General features: G+C 52.6%; 2 protein-coding genes across 4 annotated transcripts in view; one reads left to right on the top strand and one right to left on the bottom strand.

The window, feature by feature from the left end:
* The window catches only part of LOC126942028 (cytochrome P450 2G1), an 88296-nt gene that overhangs the window by 6998 nt on the left and 63560 nt on the right, over nt 1–17738 (top strand). The gene's annotated exons all lie outside the window — the stretch shown is intronic.
* LOC126942014 (cytochrome P450 2F5) overlaps nt 6637–17738 on the bottom strand; it is a 21582-nt gene continuing 10480 nt past the window's right edge. Inside the window, exons 6-11 of one of the 2 annotated variants that reach the window (XM_050769044.1) lie at nt 13650–13810; nt 13130–13306; nt 12402–12543; nt 10434–10621; nt 9726–9867; nt 6637–7120 (exon numbers count right to left, since the gene is read on the bottom strand). In XM_050769044.1, the coding sequence (XP_050625001.1) occupies nt 6939–7120; nt 9726–9867; nt 10434–10621; nt 12402–12543; nt 13130–13306; nt 13650–13810 (992 nt within the window). In that variant the 3' untranslated portion in view covers nt 6637–6938. Of the gene's footprint in view, nt 7121–9260; nt 9868–10433; nt 10622–12401; nt 12544–13129; nt 13307–13649; nt 13811–17738 lie in introns of those variants that run through there. The other variant, XM_050769046.1, reaches the window with a different exon arrangement.

Here is a 17738-nt window from a genome sequence, read left to right as displayed (position 1 = left end):
ATCTCTGACCTAGGCTGGCTCTCGGGCTTTGACTCTTAGGCTCTTCTCTCCTCTTGGCTGCAGGATGAACCTCGATTCGAACCTTACGCTTTAGCGCCGCCGCGCCCTCTCTCGGCCGTTTGCACCTCATTAGCTGGAGTCTCTATTAGGTCCCGCCCCCATTTGCCCGCCTCTACCGTTTACGGGCCCAGCCTGAGGCGTGCAGGCCGGCACGGCCAGCGCCCGGGCCTCACCGTGTCCGCGTGTGAAGCGTTCGAAGACTGCCATGGACCCGCGGCCGGAGAAGGCATCCGCCTGCAGCACTGACGCGTCCCGCAGCGCTGCGTAGCCGCACAGCACCACGGCAGGGCGCGGGCCCAGCTGCACTGTGAACACCGGGCCCCAGCGGCCGGAGAGCTACAGGGAGCCGGTGCTCAGCTGGTGCCCATCGGGTTTCTCATCGGAGCCCTCGCCCCCAGCTCTCTCTTCCTTCAGACTCAGGAGTCCTCGTCTCGGGCCCTCATTCTTCAGGCCCAGGAGTTCAGATCCGCAGCTCCTTCCTCCCTGAGATCCAGGAGTCCAGGCCCCCACTTCCTTCTTCCCTTGGGACCTAGAAGTCCAGCTTCCCAGCCTCCTGCACCCTCAGAGTCGGGCTCCTACGCCCTCAGTACTCAGCCTCCCCACCTTGAACCAGGAGAACAGACCCTCTGCTCCCCTCTTCCCACAACCTGATTTCCTGCTCTGGGCTCCTTCCTTACCACCCAGTGTCCCGACCCCAAGCTGTCCACTCCCTAGTCTCCTTTCCTAGAACTCAGGAGTCCTGAGCACTCATCCTTCCTGTCCTTCCTCAGGGTCTTAGAGTACAAGCCCTTAGCTGTCTTCATTCAGGAGGAGTTCTAGTCCCCAGCCCCACCTCCACGGATCCAAAATTCCGTTCCCCCATTCCTGTAGGGAATGGAGTGCGTGGTCCGTGCCTCCGGACTGCAGCTGCAAGTTCCCCAGCAATGGGAGTGGCCTGGGCCGGGGAGGTAGGGACCCCCGCATCCGAGCTCGGCACCCACCCTACCCCCACCGCGCCAGCACCAGAAGCCACAACAGCAGCGCTGCGATACCGGCTATCTTCATGCCTGCAGTTCTCCACGCCTGCACCCCTTCACCTCTATTTGATTTCCAAGGGGTCTTAGGGGTGGAGCAGGGGTGGACACCCGATGTGGGAGGAGTGGGTGTCTCCCGGTTGCTCCTTCGGTGGATTCCCCAACCCGACGTCTCCACCCCGCCCCCAGCCCTAGTGGAACTGTGCCCTGGCTGGCAGCTTGCTTTTCTTTCTTTCTTTTCTTTCTCTTTCTTTCTTTCTCTCCTTCTTTCTTTCTTTCTCTCCTTTCTTTCTTTCTCTCTCTTTCTTTCTTTTCTTTCTTTCTTTTCTTTCTTTCTTTTCTTTTTCTTTCTTTCTCTTTCTCTCTTCTTTCTTCTTTCCTTCTTTCTTTCTCTCTCTTTCTTTCTTTTTTTTTTAACACTTTATGTTCTAGGGTACATTGTGTGCCTGCCTCAGCCTGCCCTACTTAGCAACTTTCGTGCACCAGCATTTTCATGTCAACACACCTGGCCAACAGGTGCAGCCTCCTGAGCCCCTAGCACCTTTGAGTCCAATTTACTCGGCCTGCAGGTGTGTATTCCTCAATCTCCGGGCCACCTCTGGGCCCCCTGAATGCTGTACCCTGGACCTCTGATTCCTAAATACACACTGACTCTCAAATACACTTCTTCTTCTCCTTCTTCTTTTTTTTTCAGACAGAGTTTAGCTCTTGTCACCCTGGCTGGAGTGCAGTGGTGCCATCTCAGCTCACTGCAACATCTGCCTCCCAGGTTCAAGATTCTCCTGCCTCAGCCCCCCGAGTAGCTGGGATTGCAGACATGCACCACCAGGCCCGGCTAATTTTTGTATTTTTAGTAGAGACGGAGTTTCACCATGTTGGCCAGGCAGATCTCAAACTCCTGACCTCAGGTGATCCACCTGCCTCAGCTTCCCAAAGTGCCGGGATTACAAGCGTGAGCCACTGCGCCCGGCTCAAATAGCCTTCTAAAGACACCCTGACACTCCTGCGCTCTGTGCCTGTGATTCCTAGGAGCTCACACCTGAGCCCTTGTCACTTCCACCCCTGACACTCCTGCGCTCTGTGCCTGTGATTCCCAGGAACTCACACCTGAGCCCTTGTCACTTCCACCCCTGACACTCCTGCACTCTGTGCCTGTGATTCCCAGGAGCTCACACCTGAGCCCTTGTCACTTCCACCCCTGACACTCCTGCGCTCTGTGCCTGTGATTCCCAGGAGCTCACACCTGAGCCCTTGTCACTTCCACCCCTGACACTCCTGCGCTCTGTGCCTGTGATTCCTAGGAGCTCACACCTGAGCCCTTGTCACTTCCATTGTTCTTGGGACCCTGTGTGCTACGCTTGTTCCCCAGATCCACCTTCAATTTCCCTGGCTTCTGGGTGTCCATCAGCCTGGCACTTCTGTGCCTCTCCTTATTTCTTCAGGGTGTCTTTCTGCATGTTGACCCCCTTGTACCTCCATATTCTGTCTTGCCCTGAATCTACCATCTGTGTTCCCAAGGCACTGGCTCCCAGATGCTCCCAAATGTTCTGTGCCCATGCTGCTGAACCCCCTGGTATCCAGTCCCCCAAGTCCCTGTCTGAGGCCAGGCCATGACGGCAGACAAACTTATCCCTCATTCTCTCATCTATCCCCCCCACAACCCCCTATCCTAGGGCACAGGCTAGAGGGGGCAGACTCAGGCCTGGATGGGCCAGGGCTGGGGTGGTGGGAGCGGTGAGGTTGGGGCTGTATTTGAAACAGACTGTTCAGGAATGTGGTCCACCCTCCTGCCTGTCCCTGCTTGGCCAGATCCAGCCTTCCTCCGAGTGCCTGGCACAGGGCCCAGACCTAGGGAGATGGTGGAGGGTCTGTACAGAGCCTGGGACTGGCATTGTCTCTGGGAGGGTCTCTCTGTGTGTCTTTGTTTCATCTCTCAGTCTCACTTGCTCTCTCTCTTATCTTTCTTTCTTTTTTTTTTATACACAGTTTGGCTTCTGTCCCCCAGGCTGGAGTCCATGATACAGTCATGGCTCACTGCAGCCTCAACCTCTTGGGATCAAACAATCCTCCCACTTCAGACTCCCGAGTAGCTGGGACCACAGGTGCACACCACTGCGTCCGGCCAATTTTTGTGTTTTTTGAGGAGACAGGATCTCATTGTGTTGCCCGGGCTGGTCTCCAACTCCTGGGCTCAAGCAATCTTTCTGCCTTGGTCTCCCAAAGTGCTGGGAGTATGGGCGTGAACCAGCGCACCCAGCCTCCCTCACTCTCAGTCTCTGTGTTTCTGTGTTCATCGCTCTCTCCTCTTTCTGTCTCTTCCCATCTCACTCTCTTTTCTCTCAGTCTCTCCCTCTGTTTGTGTCTGTTTTCTGTCTCTCTTTTCAGTATGTCTGTGTCTTCCTCTCTCTGTATCTCCCCCAGTCTGTGCTTCCCTTTATCTCATCCTGGCACTTCTGTGCCTCTCCTTATTTCTTCAGGGTGCCTTTCTGCGTGTTGACCCCCTTGTACCTCCATATTCTGTCCTGCCCTGTCCTGGGTCTTCCTACCTGTCAGCCTTTCTGGAACCTGGTGACTGACAGGGGTTGTGGGGCAGGGCCCCTGCTCAGAGCTGCTGACTCCACGGACAGTGGGGGTGTGGCGGGGCACGGTTAAGCCACATCCTCCCCCAGCCCTACCCCACCCTCTGTGACAGGCTTTAATGGATCCTCTTTATCATGGCCTCTGGCTCTCTCCCCAGCTCCTGACTCTTCCTCTGTTTTGCTCGGGTGGGCTGTCCTCCGCAACGTCAGCTCTTCTAGAGCAGGGATTTTGTCTGGTTCGCTTCTGTATCCCAGCGCTTAAAACAGTGCTCAGTACAGCAGTAGGCACTTAGTACATATCTGTTGAAAGAATGTTCAATTTTTCTTCCTCCCTACTTCTCTTTGTTTTTTTTTTTTTTTTTTAGAGACAGGGTCTTGTTAGGTTGGCCAGGTTGGTCTTCAACTCTCGGTCTCAAGCAATCCTCCTGCCTCAGCCTCCTAAAGTGCTAGGATCACAGGCGTGAGCCACCGTGCCCAGCCTCTTTCTTCCCTCCCCTCCCCTCTTTGCCCTTTCTTCTTCCCTCCCCTTCCCTCTGTCTTGTTCTGTTACTCAGGCTGGAGTACAGTGGCACCATCACAGCTCACTGCAGCCTCGACCGCCTGGGCTCAAGTGATCCTCCCACCTGAGCCTCCCAAATAGCTGGGACTAGAGGTGCGTGCCACCATGCCTACCTAATTTTTAAAATATTTGTGGAGACCAGGTCTCATTATGTTGCCCAGGCTGGTCTCTAACTCCTGGGCTCAAGTGATCCTCCTGCCTTGACATTTCTATCTCTTTGTAATTAGACTGGATTTCTTTGTTTCTCTCTTTTTCTTTTTCTTTTTCTCTCAGGTCTTTTTCTTTTTCTCTCAGGTCTCTCTATCTCTCTTCATTTCTGTTCTCTTTATTTATCTTTGTCTTTCCTCTCTCTGGACATCGCTGTCTTCCCCTTTTCTCAGTGGCTCTCTTTCTCCTCCCGGTCTCTGTTTTCCAGGATCTCTCTGCCATCCCTGCGTTATCTGTCTCTTCCTCTTCCTCTCCATCTCTTTTCAGGGTCTCCACGTGTTTTTCTCCATCATCTCTCTCTGCCTGTCTTTCTCAGGACCTCTGAGTCTCTTCATCTCTCCCCTCTCCCCCAACCTCTGTGTCTCTGGCTGGGCCCTGGGGCAGACCCTGGTCAGCCTGTGATGGGAACAGCATGGGGATTAAAAACCTGACATCTTAATCCCCACGTGGGGACCACTTACAAGCCTCACTCCAGCCAGCCCCATGCTCAGCAGAGCGTGTCCCAGCTTCTGCATCGCCTTGGGAAGACCCCGTTCAGGGTAGGGCCTCCCAGGCCACCTCCACTGATGGCTGAGGGGCCAGTTCCACTCTGCCTGAATCTGGCTCGATGTGCTTTGGGACGCCTGCCCAGCGAGAACAGCCACTGCCAGCAGGATGTTAGGGTTAGGGTATTAGGTTGGGTCTCAGGTTGGGAGGGTACATGCCTGGGGTAGCTATCCCCACCCCAAAGGGGAGAATTTCAGAGAATTTCAGTGAGAGGGTGGGAGGGCCGAGTGCAGTGGTTCACGCATGTAATCCCAGCACTTTGGGAGGCTGAGATGGGCAGATCACTTGAGGCCAGTAATTCGAGACAAGTCTGGCCAACATGGTGAAACCCCGTCTCTACTAAAAATACAAAAATTAGCCAGGCATAGTGGTGCGTGCCCATAATCCCAGCTACTCGGGAGGCTGAGGCATGAGAATCATTTGAGCCCTGGAGGTGGAGGTTGCAGTGAGCTTACATCATGCCACTGCACTCCAGCCTGGGCAACAGAGCAAGACTGTCCAAAAAAAAAAAAAAAAAAAAAAAAAAAGGTGGGGGGCGGGGATTGAGGGAGAGGAGCCTCAATCCTCGGAACTCCCACTGTCATTGCTCATCTGTCTTTCTCTGGTCATTTCTCTGTTTCTTTCCATTCTCTCTCTCTCTCGATTCCCCCTGCCTCCTATTTCTTAGTGTCTGTGTTTCTCTGCTTTTCTCTGTATTTAATGGTGTCTTCCTCTTTCTTTCTGGGTCTCTGACTTGTGAATTAAAAGGCAGCAGTTAGAAGTGCAGTGTCTGAGTAGGGCATGGTGGTGTACACGGGTTGTCCAGACTTTGGGAGGCTGAGGCTGGAGGATCACTTGAGGCCAGGAGTTTGAGACCAGTCTGGGAGACATAGTGAAACTGCCTCTAAAAAAAATTATCAGCTGGGTGCAGTGGCTTATGCCTGTAATCCCAGTGCTTTGGGAAGCTGAGGCGGGTGGATCACCTGAGGCCAAGAGTTCAAGACCAGCCTGGCCAACATAGTGAAACCCTGTCTCTACTAAAAATACAAAAAAAATTTCTTCTCCTCCCCCTCCTCCTCCCCCTCCTCTTCCTCCTCCTCCTTCTTCTTCATCTCCTTCTTCTTCCTCTTCCCCTCCTCCCCCCCTCCTCTTCCTCCTCCTCCTTCTTCTTCATCTCCTTCTTCTTCCTCTTCCCCTCCTCCCCCTCCTTCCTCTCCTCCTTCCTCCTCTTCCTCCTCTTCATTCTCCTTTTCTTCTTCTTCTCACTCCTGTATCACTCCCGTCGCCCAGGTGGCAATGCAGTGGCACAATGATAGCCCATTGCAGCCTCGACCTCCCAGGCTCAAGCAATCCTCCTGCCCCACTTTTTGAAGTTTTATAGAATCAGGTCTCACTCTGTTGCCCAGGCTGATCTCAAACTCCTGGGTTCAAGTGATCCTCCCGCCTCGGCCTCCCAAAGTGCTGGGATTACAGGTGTGAGCCACCTCGGCTGGCCCTGCTGTCTTTTTTCTCTGTCTTGGTTTCTCCGCCTCTCTGACTTCAGGTCCTCACAGTCTTTACCTTCAAGCCGGTCTCCAGTATACATTTTCTCCCACCCTAGTCACCCCAAAGGTGAGGGCAGAACTAGCCAGTGTCTCCCTCTCTGCAGCCAGCTCCCTTCTCCCATCCTAAATGACTGTCATCCTCCCTTTAATTCAGCCAAGACTGGTTTGAATCTATTACAAATGTACTAAGAAATGATACAAAAAGCCCAGAAAAGGGCGTGCCATAGAACAAGCTCTGTGGATACAAAAAGACATGCCCCTTCCCCACATCTGCCTCTGCCCTGCAGACCGGGTACAGATTGGAGGGATGGGGGATGGGCACGCGGCAGGCACAGCGTGCAGGGAAGACAGCGTGACTGCCAGAGGGACGAAGGCAGACCGTGGACCAAGAAGGAGCAACCCGCATGGGCGGGCCTCATTGCTCACAGGCGAATCCGGAAGGGCTGGGGTGTTAGCGCGGGCACAGGCACAGCTGGAAAGGCCGCGGCAAATTGCCGAGACCTGAGCTGAGCGGGGTCAGGTCGATGTCCTCGGGCGCACCCAGCGGCTGCAGCGAGAAGCTCTGCAGGATGGCGGTGAGGTACAGAAAGAGCTCCATGCGCGCCAGCGACTCGCCCAGGCACAGACGGCGCCCTGTGGGGGTGGCAGGGTGGGGAGCGGCGGTGAGATAAGATGAAGTTAGAGGCTGCAACCCCACATTCCCAGAGGAAAACATAAGAGGAAAGGAAGACCACCACTGGGGACGTCACAGATTCTCACCTATCTGTAGATCTGGGAAAGATGCTTTAAACTGTGGAGTGGAATGACCTGGGCTGCTTGGGTTCGAATCCCGGCCCCGTCACTACTAGTTTTGTGATCCTGGACAAACCACACTTTCTGGTTATTTAAAATGGGGATATGAAGGCTGGGTGTGCTGGCTTAGGCCTGTAATCCCAGCACTTTCGGAGGGCAAGGGAAGAGGATCTCTTGAGCCCAGGAGTTTGAGAGCAGTCTGGGCAACACAGCAAGATCCCATCTCTACAAAAGTATTTTTTTAAAAATGTGCAAGGTGGCAAATGCGTGCAGTCCCAGCTGCTTGGGAGGCTGAGGCGAGAGGATCACTTGAGCCCAGGAGATCAAGGCTGCAGTGAGCCGTGATCATGCCACTGCCCTCCAGCCTGGATGACAGCAAGACCCTGTGTCAGAAATGAAAATAAAAGGAGGGATAGTAATAGTGCCTCATGAGGCTGCTGTGAATGGTAAACACAGGGAAAGCAGTGAGGTTATAAGTAGCTTACCATGGGCCATGCACTACTCTAAGCGTTCGATCACCATTAATTCTAACAACTCCAAGAGGCAGGCCTTAGTATATCTCCATTTTATAGATGTGGACATTGAGGCACAGAGAAGTGAAGTAACATACCCAAGGCAACACAGCTAGGGGGTGACAGATGGGATGCAAATCCTGCTGGAATCTGGGCTGCACATTCCCAGAGGAAAACATAAGCTCTTAGCTGGGCTCTTGTACAGCCAGCACTTGATGCACAGTAGGCAACATGGTAAGTTACCTATTATTACGCCAGTTTTTTGTTTTTTCTTTTCCTGCCACTGAGTAAAGAGGGAAGTATTTTCAGCAGGGTAATGAGGAAAGCCAAAAACAAAACAAAACAAAACAAAACAAGACAAAACACCCTAGAACCACCTCAACTGCGCCACCCAATGGAGAGGTAGACAATGACCTCTCCCAAGTTCAATTATTATTATTATTTTCTTTTAAAAATTTCGGCCGGGCGCGGTGGCTCAAGCCTGTAATCCCAGCACTTTGGGAGGCCGAGGCGGGCGGATCACAAGGCCAGGAGATCGAGACCACAGTGAAACCCCGTCTCTACTAAAAATACAAAAAATTAGCCGGGCGTGGTGGCGGGCGCCTGTAGTCCTAGCTACTCAGGAGGCTGAGGCAGGAGAATGGCGTGAACCCAGGAGGCGGAGCTTGCAGTGAGCCGAGATCGCGCCACTGCACTCCAGCCTGGGCAACAGCGTGAGACTCCGTCTCAAAAAAAAAGAAAAAAAAAAATTTCACATATTTTTTATTTTTGGCTAGTCAGTATTTTTCATTTTAGAGAAAGAATCTCACTCTGTTGCCCGGACTAGAGTACAGTGGTGTGATCATACTCAGTGTAACCTCAACCTCCTGAGCTCAAGCGATAATCCCACCTCAGCCTCCCAAGTATCTGGGACCATAGATGCCTGCCACCATACCCAGGTAATTTTAAAATTTTAGTAGAGAAAGGATCTTGCTATGTTGTCCAGGCTGGTCTTGAATTCCTGGCCTCAGGCGATCCTCCTGCCTCAGCCTCCTGAAGTGCTGGGATTACAGGTGTGAGCCAATGCGCCTGGCCCAAGTTAAATAATAATTATCATAATTATTATTTATTTATATTTTGAGATGGAGTTTTGCTCTTGTTGCCCAGGCTGGAGTGCAATGGCGTGATCGCGGCCCACTGCAACCTCCGCCTCCCGGGTTCAAGTGATCCTCCTGCCTCAGCCTCCAGAGTAGCTGGGATTACAGGCATGTGCCACCATTCCTGGCTAATTTTGTATTTTTAGTAGAGACAGGGTTTCATCATGTTGGTCAGGCTAATCTTGAACTCCCGACCTCAGGTGACCTGCCCGCCTAGATCTCCCAAAGTGCTGGGATTACAGGCGTGAGCAACCACTCCTGGCTGTTAAATTATTATCTTTTTTTTTTTTTTTTTTTTTTGAGACAGAGTCTCACTCTGTCACCTAGGCTGGAGTACAATGGTGCAGTCTCGGCTTACTGCAACCTCCACCTCCTGGGTTTAAGCGATTTTCCTGTCTCAGCCTCCTGAGTAGTTGGGACTGCAGGATCCCGTCACCACATCCGGCTAATTTTTGTATTTTAAGTAGAGATGGGGTTTCACCATATTGGTCAGGCTGGTCTCGAACTCCTGACCTCAGGTGATCCGCCCACCTCAGCCTCCCAAAGTGCTGGGGTTACAGGTGTGAGCCACCGTGCCCAGTCCCAAGTTAAATTATTAATCAACTTCCCCACCTCGCTTCACGAGGATTTTAGTCACTACTTGCCTATAGGCGCAGAGTTGAGAGGAGGAATGAATGTCTCTGTACATCCAAAGCTGAGAATGGGTGGAAGGAAGGAGTGAGAGGATTTGGCAGGTGGAATTAGGATGAGGAATGTAGGTAGAAATTGGGCCAGAAAGACTCTGCTTCCTGCCCTCACCAGCTGAGAAGGGCATAAAGGCTGGGCTCTTCTTGAAGGACTGATTGGCATCCAAAAAATGCTCAGGGTTGAACTCCTGGGGCGTCAGGAACTGGCTGGGGTCATAGTGGACGGTGTTAAGGAGGGTGATGATATCGGTGCCCTGTGTGGGTGAGGAGGTGGAGTTAGCAGTGTAGGAGGGCTGGGAGGCTCCCAAACTAGTTTCCATTTTATCGGGCTGGGTGTCCCGGGGACTTGATAAGGGGTGGGTGGGTGGGGTATAGGACTCAATCAGGGGCCAAGGAAAAATGTGTGGGTGTCTAGAGTTCCAAGTGATCAGTGCTATATGCTGTGTTATTGGGGACTTTGGCCGGGATGTGGGAAACCCCCACCCTTTGTGGGAGCAGATATGGGGTTTCTGGGAAAAAGGAGGGGGCCCTGAGAATAGCGTTTAGGCACAGGGGATCCTCAAGATGAAGTTCCAGACCCCAGGGCTTCCAGGGAGGGTTTCTAGGAAGGAGATTTGTCATGGGTCTAGTCCACTATGATATGAGATGGGGTCCTGGGAAAGGCCCGAGCTTCGGGATTTAAGGGTCTGAGATGTCTGTAGCTAGGGCTTGGGATGCCAGTTGCTAAGGCCTGGGATGTTGATTGCTAGTGCCTGGGATACTCCTTGCGAGTTGTAAGAGCCTGCGATGCCTCCTCTTAGGTTTGCCAGGCCTAGCGCACCTTGGGTATCAGGAAGCCGCGAAAAGCCGTGTCCCGAATGACGCGGTGCGGCAAGTTCATGGGGATGATGTCTGCAAAGCGCTGCACCTCGTGGATCACAGCATCTGTGTAAGGCATGGCCGCGCGGTCCTCCAGCGTCGGCAACCGCGTGCGTCCCACCACGAGGTCGATCTCCTCCTGCACGCGGGCTGGAGGCGGAGGGGGAAGCGGAGTCGAGGGTGTCAGTGGGCGTGACAGGGCAACCAGGCTGGGAAGAGGTGTGTGCGTGTGTAGGGAGGGGTCTAGTCAAAGTCTCCCATGGCACGGCGCCACTGCTGGGGCACATGTGAGAATTAGCTAGAGCTAGCCGGGCGCGGTGACTCACATGTGTAATCCCAGCACTTAGGAGGCCGAGGCGGACGGATCGTTTGAGCCTAGGAGTTTGAGACCATCCTGGGCAACATGGTGATACCCCGTCTCTACTAAAAAATACAAAAAAAACTAGCCGCGCGAGGTGGCGGCACCTGTAGTCCCAGCTGCTTGGGAGGCTGAGGCAGGAGAATGGTGTAAACCCGGAAGGCGGAGCTTGCAGTGAGCCAAGATCCGACCACTGCACTCCAGCCTGGGCGACAGAGCAAGACTCCGTCTCAAAAAATAAATAAATAAATAAATAAACAAAATAAAAATAAATTAAAAAAAAAAAAAAAGAATTAGCTAGGGCCTGGGAGGAAGTGGGTCAGTGAGCGCCAAAGCTTGGCTTGTGCAAGGGCCTGGGCCTTGAGTTGTGTGGGCGGGTTTTCAGGGAGGCCTGGAATCCAGGACCTGATGGGATTTCAGGAGCAGTTTCCGGACCCTACTGGCTGGATGGTGCATGGAGTGGGTGAGCTGTGAGGGAGGGCTGGAGATCTGGGGCAGAGCAGGGGATACACCCAGAGATGGGGCTTGAGGAGCTGGAGTAGCAGACAGAGCTGTGTGTGTGGGCCAGGCTGTGTGGGAGAGGTTGGGTTCCCCGTCAGGCCTGTGGCTGGGGCTCTGGGGCAGGGCTCTGGGAGGACTGTTAGCTGGGCTCTGAAGCCGAAGGTGGATCTATGCAGTGGTGGACACAGTCCGCACAAAGCAAGACTAAGCGGGTGCAGGAGGGAGTGGTGGCTCACACCTGTAACCCCAGCACTTTGGGAGGCTGAGGTGAGAGGATTGCTTGAGCCCAGGAGTTGGAGACCCGCCAGGACAACACAGCAAGACCCTGTCTGTACAAAAAATAAAAAGTTAGCTGAGTATATTGAGTGTGGTGGTGCACACCTGTCCTCCCAGCTATTGATAAGGCTGAGGTGGGAAGATCTCTTGAGCCCAAGGGGCTGCAGTGAGCTGTGATTGCACCATTGTACTCCAGCCTGGGCGACAGAGTGACTCTCTCAAAAACAAACAAAAAACTAAGCAGAGCTGGGTGCAATGGCTCACGCCTGTAATCCCAGCACTTTGGGAGGCTGAGGCGAGTGGATCACTTGAGGCCAGGAGTTCGAGACCAGCCTGGCCAACTTGGTGAAACCCTGTCTCTACTGAAAATACAAAAATTAGCTGGATGTGGTGATGTGCACCTGTAATCCCAGCTACTTGGGAGGCTGAGGCAGGAGAATCCCTTGAACTTGGGAGGCAGAGGTTGCAGTGAGCCGACTGAGATCACACCACTGCACTCCAGCCTGGGTGACAAAGCAAGACTCTGTCTCCAAAAACCAAAACCAAAACAAAAACAAAAACAACTAAGCGGGTGGGATCTGGGTCAGGATTCGGGCAGGCTGCGTGGACCTCGTGGGCCATGTGGGTGGTATCGGCCTCCGTGTGGGTTTGTGGGTTTGGCTGTGGACTCCTGGGGTCAGCAGGAGGCTATCTCAGACCTGGGAGGCGGGGCTAGAGGTGGGGCTGTGGCTCCCTGCTCTGGGGTGAGGCTGGAACACATGGGCACCTCCGCGCTGCTGTGTGGGTGGGCCTCACCTTGAACTTTCGGGTACTTCATGAGTGCCAGGAAGGCGTGGCGCAGCGTGGTGCCCACCGTCTCGGTGCCGCCAAAGAGCAGGTTATGTGTGGTCATCAGCAGGGTATCCATGTGGAAGTGGCTCAGTGGGTCCTCCTTCTCCTGTCGGGGTAGAGAGGTGGGGATGTGAGCTAGGGATGGAGACACCTTCCCTCTAGACCAGTAGGACTGCTGCTGGGGGCCCATTCAGTCCCAGCTGGGTTTAACTTTCTTTCCCTAGGAGAGCTGGGGAACGCAGCAGGGCAGGGCTGGGAAAATCTCAGCTGCAGGGCCTACAATTAACTTCTTGGATAGAGCTTGAATGACTTCTTGTTTCTTTTTTTTTTTTTTTAATATGGTTTATGTATGTATGTATGTATTGTAGAGACTGGGTCTTACTATAATGCCCAGTCTGGTCTCGAACTCCTGGACTCAAGCAATCCTCCTGTCTTGGCCTCCCAAAGTGCTGGGATTATAAGCGTGAGCAACTGTGCCTGCCCCACAGCCTTTGATGACTTCTTAATGAGCTGTAAATTGGCTGTGGCTGTGAGTGGCTCCTGGCTCCAGCCCAGCTGGGCCAGATGCTTCAGCTTCTCCAGGGAAAAAGGTCCCCCAACCCTGCCCCATCTGGGGTCCCTGTGGGTTTGAGGCCGGGGCAGCAGGAGAATTTCAGGTCAGACTAGAGGTGGGATTTCCAGGTAGGGATTACCTCTGCCATCTTGGTGAGGAAGCAGTGGATGAAGTCCCGGGGAGATCTGGGGTCTAGAGAGGCCTGGTGGTCGTGGACGCTGTGGGCGATGAGGTCTCTCAGGCGCTTGAAGTTCTGGAAGATGCGTTGGTGCGGCCCGGGCACCCAGTCCAGGAGGCTCGGGAAGATGTTGTACAACTGCGGACCAGAGTGGGAGGGTTTTGGAGGAGGACGAAGTGTGTTCAGGCGAGAACGGAGTCTGTGTGGATTAGGTAGGCAGGGACTGGGTCTCCAAAGGTAGCCAGGTTCTGGAGAGGCCGGGGTTGGGGTTGGGGCTGAGGGGGAGTGGGAAGGAGGGAATGGCGACCATAAATGCTCATGGGAGGGGAGGGGGCGTGGCCGTGTAACTCTGGGTGGGGTCAGATGGGAGGGGCGGGCCCTGGGAGGGCCATTCGCAGCCCTTTCCCCGCCCACTGTTTCCTCTCCATTCCTAGGTCCTGCGGACCCCACACCCCATTCCTGCTGGACTCAGTTGGCTGACCTCGCCCCAGGGGCTGCTCATGATTTGGAAGTTGTCATTGATAAGGCGGATAACGGTGAGCAGACGCTCATCATCGTAGTCGAAGCGGCTGCCGAAGAGCACGGAACAGATAATGTTGGACACTGAGTGACTCAGCACAAACGTGGGGTCAAAGGGCTCGCCTGAGGGTGGGGAATGGAATGGATCAGGAAGACGCGATGTGCAGCCAACCAGACCTCATGCAGCAACACCATTAATTTGCACATCCGACTCAAGCATGGCAACGTGTCTTGCGGTGCAGAGCACAGGCACATGGTCACAACATGCTGCTTAACAACACCCCAAAAGCATGTGTCAATGCCACAGACAGCACAGAACCCACAACTTCCTGCAGCACATCGACAGCAACAATACCCACCACAGAACCGGCTATTCTTGGCAACACAACACACAACACGCAACATAGCACAAGGCAATCATCAGGCATCACGGAACACAACAACACAGGGCAACAGAACACCCAGCAAATAGGATCACAGTAGATGCTAACACTGGACACTCGGTGATCTAACAACCAGCCCGGAAACATCCCAAGACACGGTAACCACACACTAACACATCATGCCAGCATACAGCTCCATAATCCTGCCACACAACACACACTAGTACACAACAACCCAGCAGACAGCACCCAACACACGATGTGACATCACAACACGTACAATCAAGGCAGCAGAACAAAGGCCACACTATGCAGCAACGCAACAACGTTGGCAGCCAGCAGATGACACAACGCAAAACCACATGCAGCGCCTGACAACTCTACAATCTCACCCAGAAATAACACAACACCTAGCATCTGGCCGTCCAACAGCTGAACAGACCGTAGTAAATACTGAAGAACACATTTCTTTCTTTTTTTTTGAGACGAAGTCTGGCTCCGTCGCCCACGCTGGAGTGCAGTGGCACGATCTCGGCTCACTGCAACCTCTGCCTCCCGGGTTCAAGCAATTCTCCTACCTCAGCCTCCCAAGGAGCTGAGATCACACCCGGCTAATTTTTTTTTGTATTTTTGGTAGAGAAGGGGTTTCTGCATGTTGGCCAGGCTGATCTTGAACTCCTGACCTCAAGTGATCTGCCCACCTCGGTTTCCCAAAGTGCTAGGATTATAGGCGTGAGCCACCATGTCCAGGCAAAACAACACATTTCAGCACAGCACCCAGGACACAATAGCACAGCCCAGAAAACCAGATCTGGAGTTAGATGGACGCGGTTTGAATCCTCTTTGGCCTCTTAGTCTTGGTGTGACTTGGGCAAACTGACTTCCTTTCTCTGAGCCTCAGTTTTCTCACCTGTAAAATGGGTCTGATGGCACTTCTCTCATCATGGGGCTGCTATAAGGAGTCAGTGAGTGTGTGACTGGGAGTCAGTGAAGGGCCTGACCCAGTGCGAGGCTGTCACAGATCACGGTGTCATGGCAGGCTGTGATGGGCCCCAAAGATGTCCATGTCCTTATGCTTACAACCTGTGAATTCGTTCCCTTACGTGGTAAAAAGGACTTTGCAGGTGGGATTAAATTGAGGATTCTGAGACAAGAAGTTTGCTCTAGACTATCTGGCTGGGCCTAATGTAATCACTGGGATCCCTTTTAGAGGGAGGCAGGAGGGACCGAGTAAGAAAAGGTAATGTAGGCTGGCTGCGGTGGCTCACACCTGTAATCCCAGAATATATTGGGAGGCTGAAGTAGGAGGATTGCTTGAGCCCAGGAGTTTGAGACTAGCCTGGGCAACATAGCAAGACTCCCTCTCTACAAAAGATTAAAAAGAATGAGCTGAATGTGGTGGCACATGCCTGTATTCCCAGCTACTTGGGAAGCTAAGGTGGGAGAATCAGTTGAGCTCAGGAGGTCGAGGCTGCAGTGAGCCCAGACCATGCCACTGCACTGCAGCCTGGGTGCCAGAGTGAGATCCTGGCAAAAAAAAACAAAAAAAACAAAAAAAAACGAGAAAGAAAGGAAGAAATGAATTTTCCCCTAAAGATTTTCAAAGGAAAGCAGCCCTACTAACCCACTTTAGAATTTGGACCTTAGAACCATGACAGACTAAATTTGCATTGTTTTAAGCTGCTCAGTTTGCTGTCATCCATTACAATAGCAATAAGAAACTAATACAGGCAGTTATTATTATTTCACTTACATCACATCATTTAACCCCTTCAGTATCACTTGCCACATTATTGTTATTATTATTATTTTTTAAGAGACAGGGCCTTGCTTTGTCACCTAGGCTAGAGTGTTGTGGCACAATCAGCCTCAGCAGCCTCCAACTCCTGGGCTCAAACGATCCTCCTGCCTCAGCCTTCCAAGCAGCTAGGACTACAGGTGCATACACCTGGCTAATTTTTTTTTTTTTTTGAGACAGCATCTCACTCTGTCCCCAGGTTGGAGTGCAGTGGCATGATGTCGGCTCACTGCAACCTCCATCTCCAGGGTTCAAGTGATTCTCCTGCCTCAGCCTCCTGAGTTACTGGGACCACAGGCACCCGCCACCACACCTGGCTAATTTTTGTATTTTTAGTAGAGACAGGGTTTCACCATGTTGGCCAGGATGGTTTCAATCTCTTGACCTCGTGATCCACCTGGCTTGGTCTCCCAAAGTGCTGGGATTACAGGCGTGAGCCACTGTGCCTGGCTGTATACCTGGCTAATCTTAAAAGTTTTTGTAGAATGAGGTCTCACTATGTTGTGCAGGCTGGTCTTGAACTCCTGGCTTCACGTGATCCTCCTGCCTTGGCTTCTTAAAGTGCTGGGATTACAGGCGTGAGTCACCATGACTGGCCCACATTATTATTATTTTTTGCCCAAAAGCAGAATGATTTGGAGATCAGCGAAGAGGGCTGTTTAGCATTCTTTGCCTCAATTTCCTCTTCTGTAAAATGGGGCTGATAATAGGACCTACTTCCTAGATTTGGGTGATTTTTTTCAAGGAGGCAGTTTACACAAAGTGCTGGAACAGTGTTGGCATATGTAGGCATCATGTCAATGTTGATTTTTTTTTTTTTTTTTTTTGATGGAGTCTTGCTGTGTCACCCAGGCTGGAGTGCAGTGGCATGATCATAGCTCACTGCAGCCTTAACCTCCCGGGCTCAAGTAATCCTCCTACCTCAGCCTCCCATGTTGCTGGGACGACAGGCGCATGCCACTGTGCCCAGCTAATTTTTAAGTTTTTATAGAGACCAGGGTCTCACTTTGTTGCCCAGGCTGCTCTCAAACTCCTGGGCTCAAGCAATCCTCCTGCCTTGGCCTCCCAAAGTGTTGGGATTACAGGTGTGAGCCACCGTACCTGGCCTGAATATTTTTATTAACTTTTTTTTTCCCCATGGGTAAGCAGTTTTAACCTGGATATAAATATCCCAGCTCTGCCACTTCTTGGGCATGTGATATAACCTTTCTGGGCCTCAGTTCCCTCCCCTGTAACAACACCCACTTCCTAGGATTACTGGAGGGTGAAACGGGTTCACACATGTTAAGACTTTAGCATAATGCCTGGTATCCAGTAAGTGCTCAATAAATGGGCATTCGGGTGTGGACTGGACTTGGGTGTCAGACATAAATTTAAGTCCTAGCTCCTCCACTTTCTAGCTCTGTTGCTTCAAGCTAGTTGCTTAATCTCTCTGTCTCCATTTCCTCCTCTGCAAAATGGATTGTTCTGAGGCTTAGGGGCTTATGTGTGAAAATGTGCTTAGCACAGATCCACACACAGGGTGTGTTCCCAAGAACGTCATCATCATCATCCACCACAGTGACAGCAGCTGGGCTCAGAACACCACAGAGAGGGCAGGGCGCCGTGGCTCACGCCTGTAATCCCAACACTTTGGGAGGCCAAGGCAGGTGGATCACCTGACGTCAGGAGTTCAAGACGACCCTGGCCAACATGGCAAAACTCCCATCTCTACTAAAAATACAAAAATTAGCCAGGTGTGGCGGCAGGCACCTGAAATCCCAGCTACTTGGGAGGCCGAGGCAAGAGAATCGCTTGAACCTGGGAGGCAGAGGTTGCAATGAGCTGAGATCACACCACTGCACTCCAGCCTGGGCAACAGAGTGAAACT

Source organism: Macaca thibetana, chromosome 19 (assembly GCF_024542745.1).
Source record: "Macaca thibetana thibetana isolate TM-01 chromosome 19, ASM2454274v1, whole genome shotgun sequence".
Classification (NCBI taxonomy): domain Eukaryota; kingdom Metazoa; phylum Chordata; class Mammalia; order Primates; family Cercopithecidae; genus Macaca; species Macaca thibetana.
Note: the sequence above shows the minus strand (reverse complement) of the source record. Positions and strands in the feature narration are given on the sequence as shown.